Source organism: Nannobrachium achirus (assembly GCF_963921795.1).
Source record: "Nannobrachium achirus genome assembly, chromosome: 5".
Lineage (NCBI taxonomy): Eukaryota > Metazoa > Chordata > Actinopteri > Myctophiformes > Myctophidae > Nannobrachium > Nannobrachium achirus.
The window spans coordinates 29,924,304-29,939,773 of NC_137814.1; the positions used below are offsets into that span (position 1 = coordinate 29,924,304).

The 15,470-nt window shown below is 39.6% G+C and overlaps 1 protein-coding gene across 1 annotated transcript; it reads right to left on the reverse strand.

Moving 5' to 3' along the window:
• Nucleotides 1-5,775: 5,775 nt before the first annotated feature.
• LOC308284987 (peptidase inhibitor 15-like) lies at nucleotides 5,776-13,341 on the reverse strand (the record flags this gene model as incomplete). The annotated part of the gene is made up of 6 exons (XM_080725708.1): nucleotides 5,776-5,911; nucleotides 7,253-7,368; nucleotides 9,032-9,164; nucleotides 10,256-10,374; nucleotides 12,775-12,960; nucleotides 13,228-13,341. The coding sequence occupies 6 exons, from the start codon at nucleotides 13,339-13,341 to the stop codon at nucleotides 5,776-5,778; spliced, it is 804 nt and encodes a 267-aa protein (XP_080581834.1).
• Nucleotides 13,342-15,470: the final 2,129 nt, after the last annotated feature.

Below are 15,470 nucleotides of genomic sequence, written 5' to 3' on the forward strand. Positions count from 1 at the left end.
TAACCAAAACATGATTTCGTATCCAGGGTAACCACAGTCACCATCACCTGTAATCCACTAGCCTGAATTTACAGTACAACCAAAACATGGTCTCAGGGTAACTAGGACCTATACTGTAAGTTCAGACAGTAGTCCACATAATATAACCTAATAAATGAATCATATAATTATGTATCATAATTAATATCTAACAATCAATATGAATTGATAAAAGGATGATATTAACCATAACAAAATACCTATCAGAGTTCACATCTTCTTCTTTGGGGGGAATTGCTGTTTAACACACTGTTTAATGTAACCAAATAGTGTCTGAACCTGCGATTCCTCTCGTACTGAGCGGGATTACTATTGCAACAACACATCATCAGTAGGGTAAAACTGACCTGTCTCACGACAGTCTAAACCCAGCTCACGTTCCCTATTAGTGGGTGAACAATCCAACACTTGGTGAATTCTGCTTCACAATGATAGGAAGAGCTGGCAGCTCTGTCAACTGGGGCTTCTTATGTGCTGTATTTAGAAGCTCTGTTGTTTCAGCGCAACATGACGGTCGCTTCTTGCCCTTAGGGCGTTTTATAATTTTACTTAAGTAAAAGATTTGAGTACTTTTGCCACCACTGTTCACTGCACAGTTGGGGGTGTTAAGTGCCTTGTCTGAAGAGCACGTAACCACTGGTCAATCCGGTGGACCATCCAAAGATGGAGTGGGTGAATTACGGGGGAGAAAATGACCAGCTCACCTTTCCTGTGTGAGACAGAAGCTCTCCTGAAAGTAGGACATCCATTCAACACAACCTACAGTGTGGCACAACAACGTGACAACGTTTCCTTGAAAAATAGATTGACAGTTGCACACCTGTTTTGAGACTTTATTCCCAGTCGTGAGAGATGACAACTAGACTGACTAAAAGAGGTTACTTGAAGAATACCCATATCACTTTCACTTTTAAAACTCTGATCTTAACACTTCATGACTTAAGGGACCATACCATACATAAGTGTATATCATTTGTCTAGACACAGCTTTGGCAATATTGTAAGACCATTTTTATGCTGACTTAATTTTTTGATTTAGCTTTTGTACATTCAAATGTTACAAAAGACACCTGAATCATTTAGCCATTTGCACAGTTAATCAGTCATGGATGTTTGAATTTCATTTGTAATTTACTCTTTTCTCCGGGAACTATTTTCAAATCAAAACGTAAAAGACAACAATGGAATTGTGTTTGTTGGATTATCTAACATAAGCAAGTTTCAAGTCTTTGAAATTAGCGGAATCCAATGGCTTCCTTGAAACACTGGATGCTTTTGGGCCATGGCCTAGTCTGTGTCGTCAGCTGGCCAGATCATCGGTGGTCCTTTAAGAGTAGCAGACCACCTTGTGTCTTGTAATAAATGTACAACTGTAGTTGCACTTTACAAAGGAACACAATACCTGCAAACCTTTACATAAACATACACTCTAAATCTCTTTAGGTCAATTCCCACCAGAAATAGCAAATATGACAAAACAGTACCCCAACCCCAAACCAATTTATACTTTAATGGCTAAATGCCTCCCTCTAGTGTTAGAACAGAGTGACTACAATTATTCTTTGGAATCCTCTGCATGACAAGATGATGAAACTTGAGGCTGCTAATGGTACCTGACCCTGGATGAGCCCAGGAGGGAGGTGATATATCTGTCCCAGGAACCCAAGGAAACCCAAGCAGTGCCTCACCACAGCAGCATAACATGGTAACATGCTAATGGAAACCTAGCTGCAAATTGCAACATCAGATTTTTTTTAATATGTTGAATCTAGGGTTAATTGCAATACCTCCCATTGGCAGCCAATGGGAGTTATGATGATGATGTCACACACATTCCCTCTATAGCCTATCACGAGGTTTAGTGTTAGCTGTAAAGTTCTACATGCCACTAATCACTATGGGTCATGAAACTATAATGAACACTAGGTCACATATTATTATCAGTGAAGGCAAGGTATGTTTATTTATATAGTGCATACACAAATGCAATAAAAAATACTTTACATAAAGGCAAAAGGAATTGAAAGACATACAAAATATGGGACTCAGATTAAAGACTGTATTGCCTTATAATTTATTAAACAAAATATCTAAACAGCATAGTAATAGACATTGTAATATGCAAACATTTGCAGATTCTCATAATCAAACAAACCGTGCTCACTAGATGTTCTGCCACGTGTGCGTGTGGAACAAATAGTGTATTGAAACGGTTTAGCACCAGACTATTTCATTATTAATGTAAGAATCAAAACACAACAAAATAATATAGACATACAGTAGCTAGTGCGTACACAAACAATATGTTTTAATGTGACGAAAATATATAAAGATACGGTAGTGTATTTGTGAATGTGCATGGAACAAATCTTTTCTAAACTACAGTACTGTATATAGCACCATAAAATCGGTACAGACTGATCCAGTATTCTGAATATGAAACGATTTAGTCAGCATGCTGTGACACATACTGCTCCAGATTAGGGCTGTCACAATTATTATCGTCTATTTGCAATTATTTGATATAATCGCGATTTCTTTGTCATAATCGTCATAATCGTTTCCATGTAGATTTTTATGTTCATACATATATTTTCAGAAATAGTGGAAATAGCAAATCTACAAGCTCACAACGCGTTGCAATGAGACGTGTTGTGAGCTTGTAGATTGGCTATTTCCACTATCAATGTTATTTTTTAAAGGGGCCCCACCATGCTTTTCAAAATATATATTTTATATAAATATTGGTCCATAATACGGTTTTATACAGGTTTTAGCCTAAACAACCACTCGGATATTTAAATTTCATGTTCTGTCTGTCTCTAATTCCAAGCCATTGCAATACCAAAATGCCCTTTGTTGGCAACGGGGCGCTGTCTTTGGGCTAAAATTGGAACGATATAGAGAAGATTAGCATGGTACCACGATGAGAACCATGTAGAGTCAACAGGGCGCTGTATACTTGGTTGTCGTTGGGCTAAAATTAGGACGATACAGAGAAGATTAGCATGTTACCACGATGAGACCGATGTGGAGTCAATCCAATTCAAGCCAATTTTAGTACCACTTTACCTCATGGTTCCACCTCATATATATAGTCCCAATAGAATGTAGCATCCCAAAAAGTACCGCTCCCTTCTCGAGGGGGCCCAATAGAAAAATGAACCCCTTTGTGACATAAAGAAGGGCCCCTTTAACCCTCTAAGGCCCACATTAAGAAATACTTGAAATAAAAAATTGAAAAAAATCAGATGGTGTTGTAGGAGTCATATTAAGAGGAAAATGTAATGTTTTTTTCAAAAAAATGTTTTTGTAAGATTTTATAGCCATAAATCAAAAATCATAAATCATGCTCTAATTTACATATGGGGGATATTTTTCACAATAATGACATATGTACATGTTCTAGACATTCTAATGATCACCAAAAAAAATAGTACAGGCATTTTACTTATGTTTTTGTGAGGTATAGCTTCCATGAAAAAGTGAGATGTTGTTCGTCAAAACTCTGGAATTTCAGCGGGTGTGGCGGGTGTGAATGTCAGCCCCTGTGGGGGGTATTTATATGCAAATATTGTGGCCAATGGCATTGTAATACTAAACAATAGAATCCAATGGTGGTGTTTAGGTGGTAGGGGGAGCTAAAATAAAATGATTTAAACCTTTTTTTGGATAAAATACAAACGTTGTAATATTACAACCGTGGGCCTTAGAGGGTTAAGTATAAAGTTGTCAAATATGTCATATGTAATTTCTTTGTATATTTAGGTTATGTGTCATATCTGCCATGTGCAACTTCAAAGCCTACAAGCCAAACATAAATGTAATCGTGACAGCCCTATACTCCAGATGTACTTCAACAGACAAAAGAAAACAACTAAACCAAAACAAAGGCAGAGACAATACAAAAAAACACATCTGTCAGACATAAATAATGACATAAATAACTGATATGGAAAAAAACAACAACACGATGCTACTAGATATGTTAGCATTTAGGTTGGGGGTGAGCAGGTAATTTTGCAGAAGCACTTCTATGATGAGATTCTCAAACAAAAGTTCAAATCAAATTTCAAAAATATTTTGGATCGTCTTAAATGAGGAACATTCTGCAGCAGCCAGTAATGACTATGCTTACAGTAGGCTACAATGCACACAGTATCTTGACTGTTGACTTTTTGTCTTCTTTGCGATACCATCTCTCGCTAGTTCTACTGGAACTGCAACTCTGTGAAGCCCTATTTGCAGAAGTTATTGTAATATTTAAAGCCCTGCTTGTTATCATCTGCCTATTTAAGCTGTGTCATGAAGAATCGGGGCACTAATTCACGCGTTGTGATGCATTGTGAGCTTGGAGATCCATTTTCAGCTATTCTTATCAAAGACGGATAAAACCTGCAAACTCCACTTGAGCTAGATTGGGTTAAAGTGGTGATAATATAAAACACATGCAATATCTGACAAAATATAAAGTCACAATACCAACTTTGATGAGGCAGTATTGCTTTGTTTTAAAAAAAATATGGTTTTCTTATGTTACATTTTGGAGTAAATCTCTTCACAGAAAACAGACGAGCTCACAAGTCCCAACGTGTTGTGAGCTTACGTATAGTATATTTGCAGAATGTTAGCCAATTTATTTAAATTTTGGTGTGACCATGAATAAAAGCAGTAATGAACTGGATGTGGCATTTAATGCATACTAGCATTTAACAGGACACTTGAAGCTGCAATCCAGAACTTACCGTATTTGAATGAATTAAACATAGTTTTAACCTATCTGAATGGTAGCGTACAGTATGCTCATACAACATACAGTACTGTAACTAGTACACCTGCGGATGATAATCGCAGTCAAATATCTATAGATCATAATAACAACAGCTTTTCTGAAAAAGGTCATATCATTTATTCAATAAGTATGTTACTAATAAGCCAGATATGTAACCAGACTTGATGACTTTTAGGATCTGGTATACACTTCATATTGAGCACGGGGCGCACCTTTTCATAACAAATAAAGAGTAATAAATAAAGAGAGCCAAACAAGTGTGTGTTCTGAGAATTATTGTTAAATCCTGTAGAGATTTAGGTGTGCACAATTTCATGCTGCATGGTCTGGTCACACTGCATAAATGTGACTCATGCGTTCATTCAAAATGGGGACAATTGCTGGTGTAATAATACAAAAAATGAGTAGGTCTATAGGTTGTGTCTACAAGTGGCTCTCTCAAATATGCCAGTAATTTAATTAATATACAGTACAACGACCCAGTATCAGTAATCGTACAGCATCACTATATAAAGACTACGGTTACAATGTATGTATTGTATACATGCACATTTATGTAAACATACATATGTATGTATGTATTACTTGGATGTAATTTATTGTACTAGAATTACTGTAATCCGTCCAGTGGTGTAAAGTAACTAAAGTACATTTACTCAAGTACTGTACTTAAGTACAAAGTTTTTACTTTGTAGATTTTGATTATTGTGAAAAATCATATATTACCCATCCGACGATTGTGAGTTTGTAGATCTGCTATTTTTGGAGGTTTTTAGACATTCTGTATAATGAGTACTTTTACTTTTGGTACTTTAAGTACATTTTGTATTCTGGACAGCGTTTCTACAGTATATTGCAGTAGTGATACTTTTACTTAAGTAAAACATGCATTTGGGTACTTTTTTCCACCTCTGGTGATGGCTCCACCGTGTCCCACAGTCCATTCACTTGAACCAGGCCATGTAGTTGGATGTGATGCCTGGGAAGCACATGTTGCTGCTGCAGGAGCCTCCATAGCTGGGTGGGCACGCTGAACATGAGGCCCCCACCTGATAGGGTGGCTCTCCTATCCAATTTCCCCTGGAGAGAATGAGAAAAATGACTCTTAAACGGACTGATTCGTAATAGAAACCTTTTGTAGACAAGCCTTTATCACCATTTCATGTCAACGACCCCCCCAAATTAATATATATTTGGTAGTGGACAGCCGTCTGAAAATATTTTGTGCCAGGGACTCCCGTACAGTAACATGTTTAAAAAATATTGCACATTTTTCACACTGTAAATTTGTCATGACTAGATTTTTTTTTTTTTAAACCAAAACTCACAAATTGGTATCTCTGGCTGTTGTTGAAAAATCACACCTAGTGTGAAGTGAGCGGTGCTTTCATTTCATTATGCAGCCCTAAAAGCTTGGCCAATGTGACCCTGAGGGCGTACAACAAACTTTTGGTGCTTTGTGCAAAGATGTAGGCCAGATGTAGGCCATATGTAGACCAATGTGACCCTGGGCGTACAACAAAATTTGTGCGCTTTGTGCAAAGATGTAGGCAAGTTTCACGTCAACAAACTTTGAGTCCATGGGCCATACGAGTTGTCGGTATCAAAAAGGTGGCAAAGGTTACCATGCATTTTTGAAAAGCTCTATATCTGTAGATTATAATTTGGTATGATAACCCTTTCTTAGACACAGCTAAATTGGTGTTATCAGCCGCTAGAGTTGGTGTCCCATTAACTTTACATTACAGGGAAAAAAAGCTAAAAATTAATCTGCTTTAATTAGCATAAGAGGGGTCAAACTAGGGGGTGTTCATGATGCTGAATCCATTGCAAGCATCTGTTTTGCACAAAAAACATTCCTGGGGCTAAAACAGTCCCCACAAAAGTGTGAAAAGTGATGACTCATGACTTTTCATCACTAAACCATAGTCTTGTGGGACAGTTTTTAGTCCTAGGAATGTTTTTTCCTTTTTTCCTCTAAGAAAGGGTTATCATACCAAAATATAATCTACAGATATAGAGCTTTTCAAAAATGCATGGTAACCTTTGCCACCTTTTTGATACCGACAACTCGTATGGCCCATGGACTATTTGGACAAAGCCAGATGTTGGAGCTTAGCTCCTACCAGGAGCAGGGCTCCAAAACCACACCCAGTGTGAAGGGAGCGGTGCTATTTATGAGTTGATTTCATTAAGCGTCCTGCGAAGCTTGGCCATGAGACCCTGGGCGTACAAGCAGACACCAATTGACCAATCACAGTCCGGACAGACGCGTGACAAACAGACAAAGACAGATATAGGAGAGGTTAGCACCGCTATGAAAATGTGAGAACTACTGATTCAGAAGGCATTTATAGAATCAGGTCTTAATGGGGTAAAGACAGAAGACTTGACTAGTAGTAGAATCACAGAGTAGCGTACTTAGGTGAGTAGTTGCAGACCAGATAGGTAGCCTCTCTCCACAGCTCTCCCCACACAAACATGTTGTAGCAGGTCTGCACTGCACAGCCCACCCTGGTAGTGGTAGCCCAAACCATCTAAAAAAAGGAAATAAATAAATAAAAACTCAATCAATCAGACTCCAACTTCTCTGTACAAGGCTGGGATGGGCGAGGGATCAGCCCAGAACTACTGGTCAATAACCTGAAGAGCTGAGACCACAGTGTCAAAAGATTACCATTACTAAGACACCATATTGAGGATGGATGGGATCACAGGATTTTATGCAACAACCTCCTTCCCTCAGTAAGAGCATTGAAGATGGGTCATGGCTGGGTCTTCCAGCATAACGATGACCCAATACACAAATCATCATCATCCAGATGGTCATTGGCAAACTTCGCATGGACATGTGGACATGTGCTGACTTGAGCAGGGGACCTTACACTGCGCTCGCTGCAAGATTTTATCGATGACTTTGTAGTATCTTACTAATGGTATCTTTGAGACTGTGGTCCCAGCTCTCTTCAGGTCATTGGCCAGGTCCTCCCGTGAACAGGGGTCTTTTATACAGGTAACAACTTCAAACGTGGGTCAATAGGGTGCAGGTAATACAGGTAGTGTAGAATAGGAGGGCTTCTTAAAGAAAATGTTACAGTTCTGTGAGCCAGAATTCTTGCTGATAGGTAGGTGATCAAATACTTATTTCATGCAATGAAATGCAAATGAATTATTAAAAAATCATACAATGTGATTTCCTGGAAGTCTTTTTTAGATTCTGTCTCTCCTACGATTAAAAAAATCATATATCATAGGTACACTTTATTTGTAGCTATGTTGTTCATAATGACTAAATACTGTCCGGTCCACAGTGTTAAGTACTTCCTTAAGTCTTGCCAAACAAGATTTCACACGTGATTTCATCCAAAGTCCCCTTTGAGCCGCCGTACTCCATGCACTACGGCAGCTCATTTACGTTAAACCCCATCAGATTAACCCTTTCCAAGCCACGGGGAGCCACTTAATATTAAAACCAGGATATATACCGGACATCAGAGCAAGGATGTCTCAGCCGCGTCGTCTTTTACCGTACTGGGTCATTAAAAACGAAATAAATTATTTTTATCAGAAAATCTGCGATCGTCTAACCTTCCCTAGTCACCGCTCGTCCATCGATAGCTCATGGCTGCTCTGACATGAACCGAAAGTGACGTCAGGTCCTTTCCCTGCTAAAGCTTCCCAGAAGCCACCCATTTACTGTTTAGACGATAACATTAGCATAGCTGGAGTGCTAAGGGCTAAGCTAGCGAAAATGCTCACATCGACCGTTCAGTCATACCTGGACCATATGCTTGGATTATATGCGCACGGATCGCGCACGCGAAACGCACGGGGAGAAGACGCCTCGGCCAAAACCGCCACTCTATGCCAATGGACATCCAGATATTCATGGTGAGCTAACGACCGGGGGATCGAAAAAAAAAAGAAAAAACAACGGTGCCGTCCAAGAAGGAGGGGTGGCGGGCTCATGTTTATAAAAATAATATTATGTCTCAGATCATAATACAATAATAGAAATTTCACGTCTAATCTATCAACAAGCCATTCTATTTCGGCTAGCAAAGTGTTAAGGTATGAAAACGAGTTGCCGGAATTCTCATTTAAACAATCATATTCGTAGGTGAGAAAAGTGCAGGAAGGAAAAAGCCTTCCAAAGCCTGACAAACATTGTCAGTGAAGAATTCGATCTTAATTCCGTACCTGTGTGTAATGTGTACACATGGGCCCATAGCAGTGCATGGGGCACCTGGGGTTGCAGAAGCGAGGGTAGGGGAAGACATAGTCATTCACTTCATCATACCATGGCTTGATGAACTCCAAAATGGAGCTAAAACTGTGAAGAAGAGATCATTGAAGGTTTATGTAAGGGACATGATTATAACATAGGCTAGGCTTGCAACATTGAATATGCCATCTCAGAAATAAATCAGGCATGAAAGGAAAGAACATTTTGACTACTGCTAGGCCTAAGGTCATGTTGCTTTTCATAACTATATCTACTGCATAGTACTGTGTTCTATCCGTCTGTCATTCAATGTTATATGAGATACTTAAATGGTTTTCTATGGAAATAAGCGTAGTCTTTTCTAGGATCTCCTTTTAGTAGACCTTGTACCAGTGAACTGTACTGTCATGAAACTGTACTTTTTCCTATGCAAACCTCTTCTAATAAAGTCTTCAATCAATCAATCAATCAATCAACCTTTTAAAGTGGACTATATCACTCCAGTTCTTAGATCTTTACACAGCGTCCTGTCTGTCTAATAATGTATTTCAAAAGACTAATGTTAGTCTATACAGCATTGAATGGGTTAGGGCCAGAGAAACATTTCTGATCTAGCTTGCACTACATCAACCATCCAGACCTCTCGGGTGTCAGGTCACCTGGGACAGTTCTGTTTACTGTCCCCCAGAATCAGAAAAAATGAAGAATCAACTTTACTTTATAAACTCAGTTTATATGCACCACATATCTGGAACAAACTCAGAGAACTCTTGGCTCTTTAAAACCAAAGCTGCATGTTATTGAGTTTTTTAAACCAGTCTTCTGCACTGTTATTTCTAAGTTTCTTTAGTTTTTCAATCTTTGGTAAAACAGAACAAAACCAACTTTGTGGGGAAGATCTTCTGTCCCCCATGAGGAAAAGACGACTTTCAGAGGGTTAAAATTCGGAAATAATTCAAGTCAGGGCAATGTTTCATATATGGCATTTAAGGGTTAGTAGTTGTACGTTTAGTTTTAGGGTTAGGTGTTTGTCTACGTGTGTGCATGAGTGTGCGCGTGAACGTGCGTGCGCGACTGCGCGCGCGCGCGCGCGCGCGTGTGTGTGTGTGTGTGTGTGTGTGTGTGTGTGTGTGTGTGTGTGTGTGTGTGTGTGTGTGTGTGTGTGTGTGTGTGTGTGTGTGTGTGTGTTTTCTACAGACCCTCCTGTCCTGACAGAGAGGTTCTGTCCAAAGAATTGCAGAAGGAAAGCAGGTCCATGTTCCCAGCGACAGGTAGCAGCCCAAGCTTCAGCTGTCCTCGCCAGTCCATCGTCCCATAACTGTTGGATTATAGTGCCTTCAGTGAGATAGAACTACAAAAACTATACGGACAAACAAACGATCAGGGGTGAATTACACAGGCATCTTATTTACCCCGCTCTAGGCCAATAGGCAGGGATGTGGAGATAGTTTTATAAATCTGTTTATTGCAATGTATTTCTTTCTTGTTTCTTTTTTATGAATACAGGTATTTCAATAACATAAAACTGTCACAGAAAATACATATATAAAATATACAATAAAACCAAAGGATGTGTTTGACAATCTGATTCTTTCCAAAAACTGTGAGCAAGCTCAGTTTGTCTCAGCTGAAGGTCTCCACTATTTGATGAGTTTTGCATCAGTGTGTGTGGCTTTCACCCATTATAGTGCTGACATGGCAGGTTGTACTCTGATATGGGGAGTGAGGGCATAACTTTGACATGGCATAGGGCCATGCACAACTAAATAATTCTAAGCTAACCATGCTTTAAGATCCAAACAATACTTTACATTTCCAAAGATTCACTGTCTTCAGTGCTAAATTCAAATATGACTATAGGCATTCAACTTGTACTTGAACATGTGTTATTTCTATAGTTTCATGGTTGTGTCACAAAGTATAAATTAGCCTCATGTCATAGGTATACATTCTGGGTAAATGTTTTCTTTCTATCTTCAAATGCCTGCTAGCTTTAACTTTAAAACTGCAACATGTGATATCTATAAAAGGATTTTAATGCAGCATATGTATGTTATGTTGTTTTTTTGCCACAGGACAATGATATATTGCCCTACCAGGTCATGTTGTAGTCTATAGTATGATGCTAATCATATGCATTATGTTCACTCTGCTACAAATGATACCATACAGCTCATTATTACAAATCAACTTGATCCACCTACAACTACAATTACAATTTAGGTATTAACTGTAGGCAGACACTCTTATTCAGAGAAAGTGCAGGGTCTGAGTAAGCAGCATGAACCCTGCCATGTCGCAGGGTTAACCACTTTAATCAGTTGACCAGAGTTCCCATGCAGGGCTCTGTACTAGATCCTCTAGTATTTCTCTCTACGACAACTCTCTGAAAATAATTTTGCCCCCAGAATAGGGAAGCCAGGGTTTCAGGTGGTTCAATGGACTAGTAATTTGAGTGCTATGTGAGCAAGTGCTGCTACAAAGTATAAATAGGATAACTAGTAGACAGCAAACCTAGTAGATATCTGTATCTATTGTGTATGAATAACATACATGGAATCTGTGAACAAGTAAACATGATACAACTGTGTACATCTATAGGCACTGTAGTCAATTATATATTTCTCCTAGTTCTCCTATGTTTGCATAAATTCAGACAGAAAACAGCTTACTGTATGTTTTAAACAATGTAACAATTCTCCAGTTTAACTTTGACCACATTACTGTATAAATGAGTCAGTCAGTGCATAATAACTGCAATCATGAATGGGTAATACATTGAGTATAATAACTATAATCATGAATAATGTGTATAGCCTATGCTGTTGCCTACAAGCTGTATATGGTATAACAGCTCTCTCTCTCTCTCTCTCTCTCTCTCTCTCTCTCTCTCTCTCTCTCTCTCTCTCTCTCTCTCTCTCTCCCCTCTCTCTCTCTCTCTCTCTCTGTGTGTGTGTGTGTGTGTGTGTGTGTGTGTGTGTGTGTGTGTGTGTGTGTGTGTGTGTGTGTGTGTGTGTGTGTGTGTGTGTGTGTGTGTGTGTGTGTGTGTGTGTGTGTGTGTGTGGTCATTATACTGTCACAAACTTATGTACAAATACACATTATTATGATCAATGCTGGTTGAGCAAATACTTATATTGACACCACCGCTCACTCCTGATCATCGGGTGAATTTGTTTATGTTTATAGTGGCTGCATCCTGCAACCTATAGTGTAGGCCTAAGTGTGTAAAGCTCTATTTGCTGCTCAGTCACCCCAAACACACTTAGCTTACAATTTACAACACACACTAGCTTACAATTTCACACACTTGCAACTTCCAGGGGCTATACTAAGCCATTGGTTCTCAAAGTGGTGTGCAGGGAAGGATCGAACCCAGTCGTCCAGGAGGTCCCCTGCTAAATGATAGTTAGGAACCAAATGGACCCTTATGGGTCTGTAACTCTTGAGAGTGTACAAATGAGTGTACACTCTCAGAGTTAAATTAACATTGATTTTGCAATATTGGAGATAGAAATGCCATTACCGGTAAATGGGGTCCATAGCCTAATGCATGTCAAACTGGGGGTCCTTCACTGCTAGAGCCGTAAAAACTTCACTTATGGGGGTCCCTGGTATATCTTTTCAAATGGGGCCGGGGGTCTGCAGGCTAATAAGTGTCAATTTGGGGGTCCTTGACATGAAAAGGTTTGAGAACCACACACTGTAAGCTACTTACCATGTACTCCATATTTGCTGCAGGTGGAAAGACATTGGCTCTCACTTGGTTATGGTAATCCAGAATTGCAATCATGTCGCTTTGCGTAATGTACCGTCTCCTCCGCGACCGTGACCTAATGATGGATTGGATAGATGGCGACGTGCAGGACTGGGGGACCTGATGGAGACCAGCAGCACCGACTTCCTCGGGAGACACCGTTGCGTTGAGATTGAGAACCAGTGCACTTGTACCGCACGCAGCGCATAGCAGTACCACAGTAGTACACACAAAACAATAAATCATATTTAAAAGTTTTAAATAGGCTATCAATGAAATATGTAAGGGGGTATTGAGCACCGTGCAGATACCACACGTCGCAACGCGGTCTCAAAGAAAAAGGTCCGATGTCCTTCCTTCAACAACTGCAGATGAAAGTGCTTGTCTTGCAGAGTTTACAGGAGATCTCTGTACTAGGATGCTTTGGTCAACGTGCCCAATTAGAGCGGGTTGGTGCTCGTACAGGAGGCGTTCAAGTTCGCTGGGTTCAGCCCCCGCGGTCTGGCTCTGGCTCAGGCTGTGCGTCATTACGCATCATGCTGAATTAAATTACAGGCTAAAAGCTATCTTAATTTTCAACCTACAGTCATAGCCAGATGCATTTGAAGTTCAATTTCATTAATATCCAGGAAATTCTGCTTGGTAAGATTTCCTCACAAATTAACAACACTCCAGATCAGTCCCCGTGCTCTCTTTTGGTGTCAGGTGCCAGATCCGTCTTGATCACATACTAGACACTAGAGAGTCAATGCATACCGATTTGCTTGAAATTGACATGTCAGCCTCCTGGTGGTGCTATAAAAGGCAAATGTGGAAAAATACTAGCCATAAATTATAACTTCCAGTAGAGGGTGCTAATATGCGGAGGTTACGTCTCTCCTGGAGTTATAACGCAGAGTAAAATAGCTCTCGCTGGTTGAGCCTCCATGTCCCTAATCGCCTCAAAACATGTTTAAATCATGAAGTTGCTCACCTCATCTCGAAACAGCTTTATATCTACCGATGAGCCCACTCGTTGGCATGTGTTAGTCCATATGTTTCTAATAAATTAATGTTTACTAAAACTTCTCTGAGACTCGCGTTTCCTCGTCGGAATGTTTCCGCATACAGAGCGCTTCAGAACTACAGAACGTTGGAATACTTCCGCATACAAAAACGTCATGTCCTAGTATGAGCAAATCGCAACGGCGATCAACGTCACGTGATATGTAGCCTCGCGTAGCCAGGCTTTTACTCATCTCGCGTGATATGTTCGGCCATTTTACCCAAGCAGTTCAAAAACAAGGAAAGCGATGAGACTCAAAGAAGTTTTAGTAAACATTAATTTATTAGAAACATATGGACTAACACATGCCAACGAGTGGGCTCATCGGTAGATATAAAGCTGTTTCGACGATGAGGTGAGCAACTTCATGATTTAAACATGTTTTGAGGCGATTAGGGACATGGAGGCTCAACCAGCGAGAGCTATTTTACTCTGCGTTATAACTCCAGGAGAGACGTAACCTCCGCATATTAGCACCCTCTACTGGAAGTTATAATTTATGGCTAGAAAAATACAGGTTTTTCCTTGGCCTCTACTCTAGGGAGTGCCGATCTACAGTTATAGGTAAGAACACGACCACTATAGCCCCTTTTCGACTGTCTGCAGTTTTATCACCACACCACACCACACCACACTACACTACACCACACCACACCGCACCACATAAAAATATCTACATTTTCCATTACAAAAAAGTACCCCTATCTGTAAGAAACAAATTGACCCTTTTAACTGTGATTATAATACAATATAAATTTGTATTACAACTATCCTAATTATAATGCACTGTAATGGATTATAACTGTGATTATAATACATTATAAAGTATTAATGTATTACTATGATAATTAAAATACACTATAATAGATTATAATAGTGGTTATAACACAATAGAATCTATTATCATGTATTACAACTATATCCTGGTGGTCTAAATGAAAAGTCAGTGAGTGATCAGTCATTATGAAGTGTTTGGCCCTATCTGGCCTATACTCAGACCTACTCTAGACTAGAGTGGATACTTTTTAGTACCCTGTTTAGTACCACTTTCACACCACTCTACCCAGGTCCTTGTAGTGGAAAACCTGGCACAAGTGGGCGGTGTGGTGTGGAGTGGTGTGGAGTTGGGCTAGTGGAAAATGGGCTATATGAGTTGAAAAAATCCAAATGGCATTTCTTCATCGCCCAGTGCAGGGCTGGGGTCTGCACTGGGCCAGGGACCCCCAAACCGATGGGGAGGGGCTACAACATATATCATAGTCTATATTTATGTATAACATTGTGTTTCATGTGTATACCATGTTATTGTGCAGTCAAGGCCTACTATGCTATTAAAATAATATATTCATGCTTTTATTTTAAACATGCATGTACACGTGGCCACTTATAAACATACCTTAAACTGAGAACAAATAATCATGTATACAAGCTATTCAAAGTAGACAGAATCATGTTTATTATTATTATTATTTTTAAAAATGTTATCCCACGATTTTGCAACCCATTTTTACTCAGTGCCAATTGCCTATGTAATCCTGGGCTCTGCTCTCCCTCTGCCGCGCCTGGGAAGACAACGGACTGACCTCATGCTTCCTTCAATGCATGGGTAGTC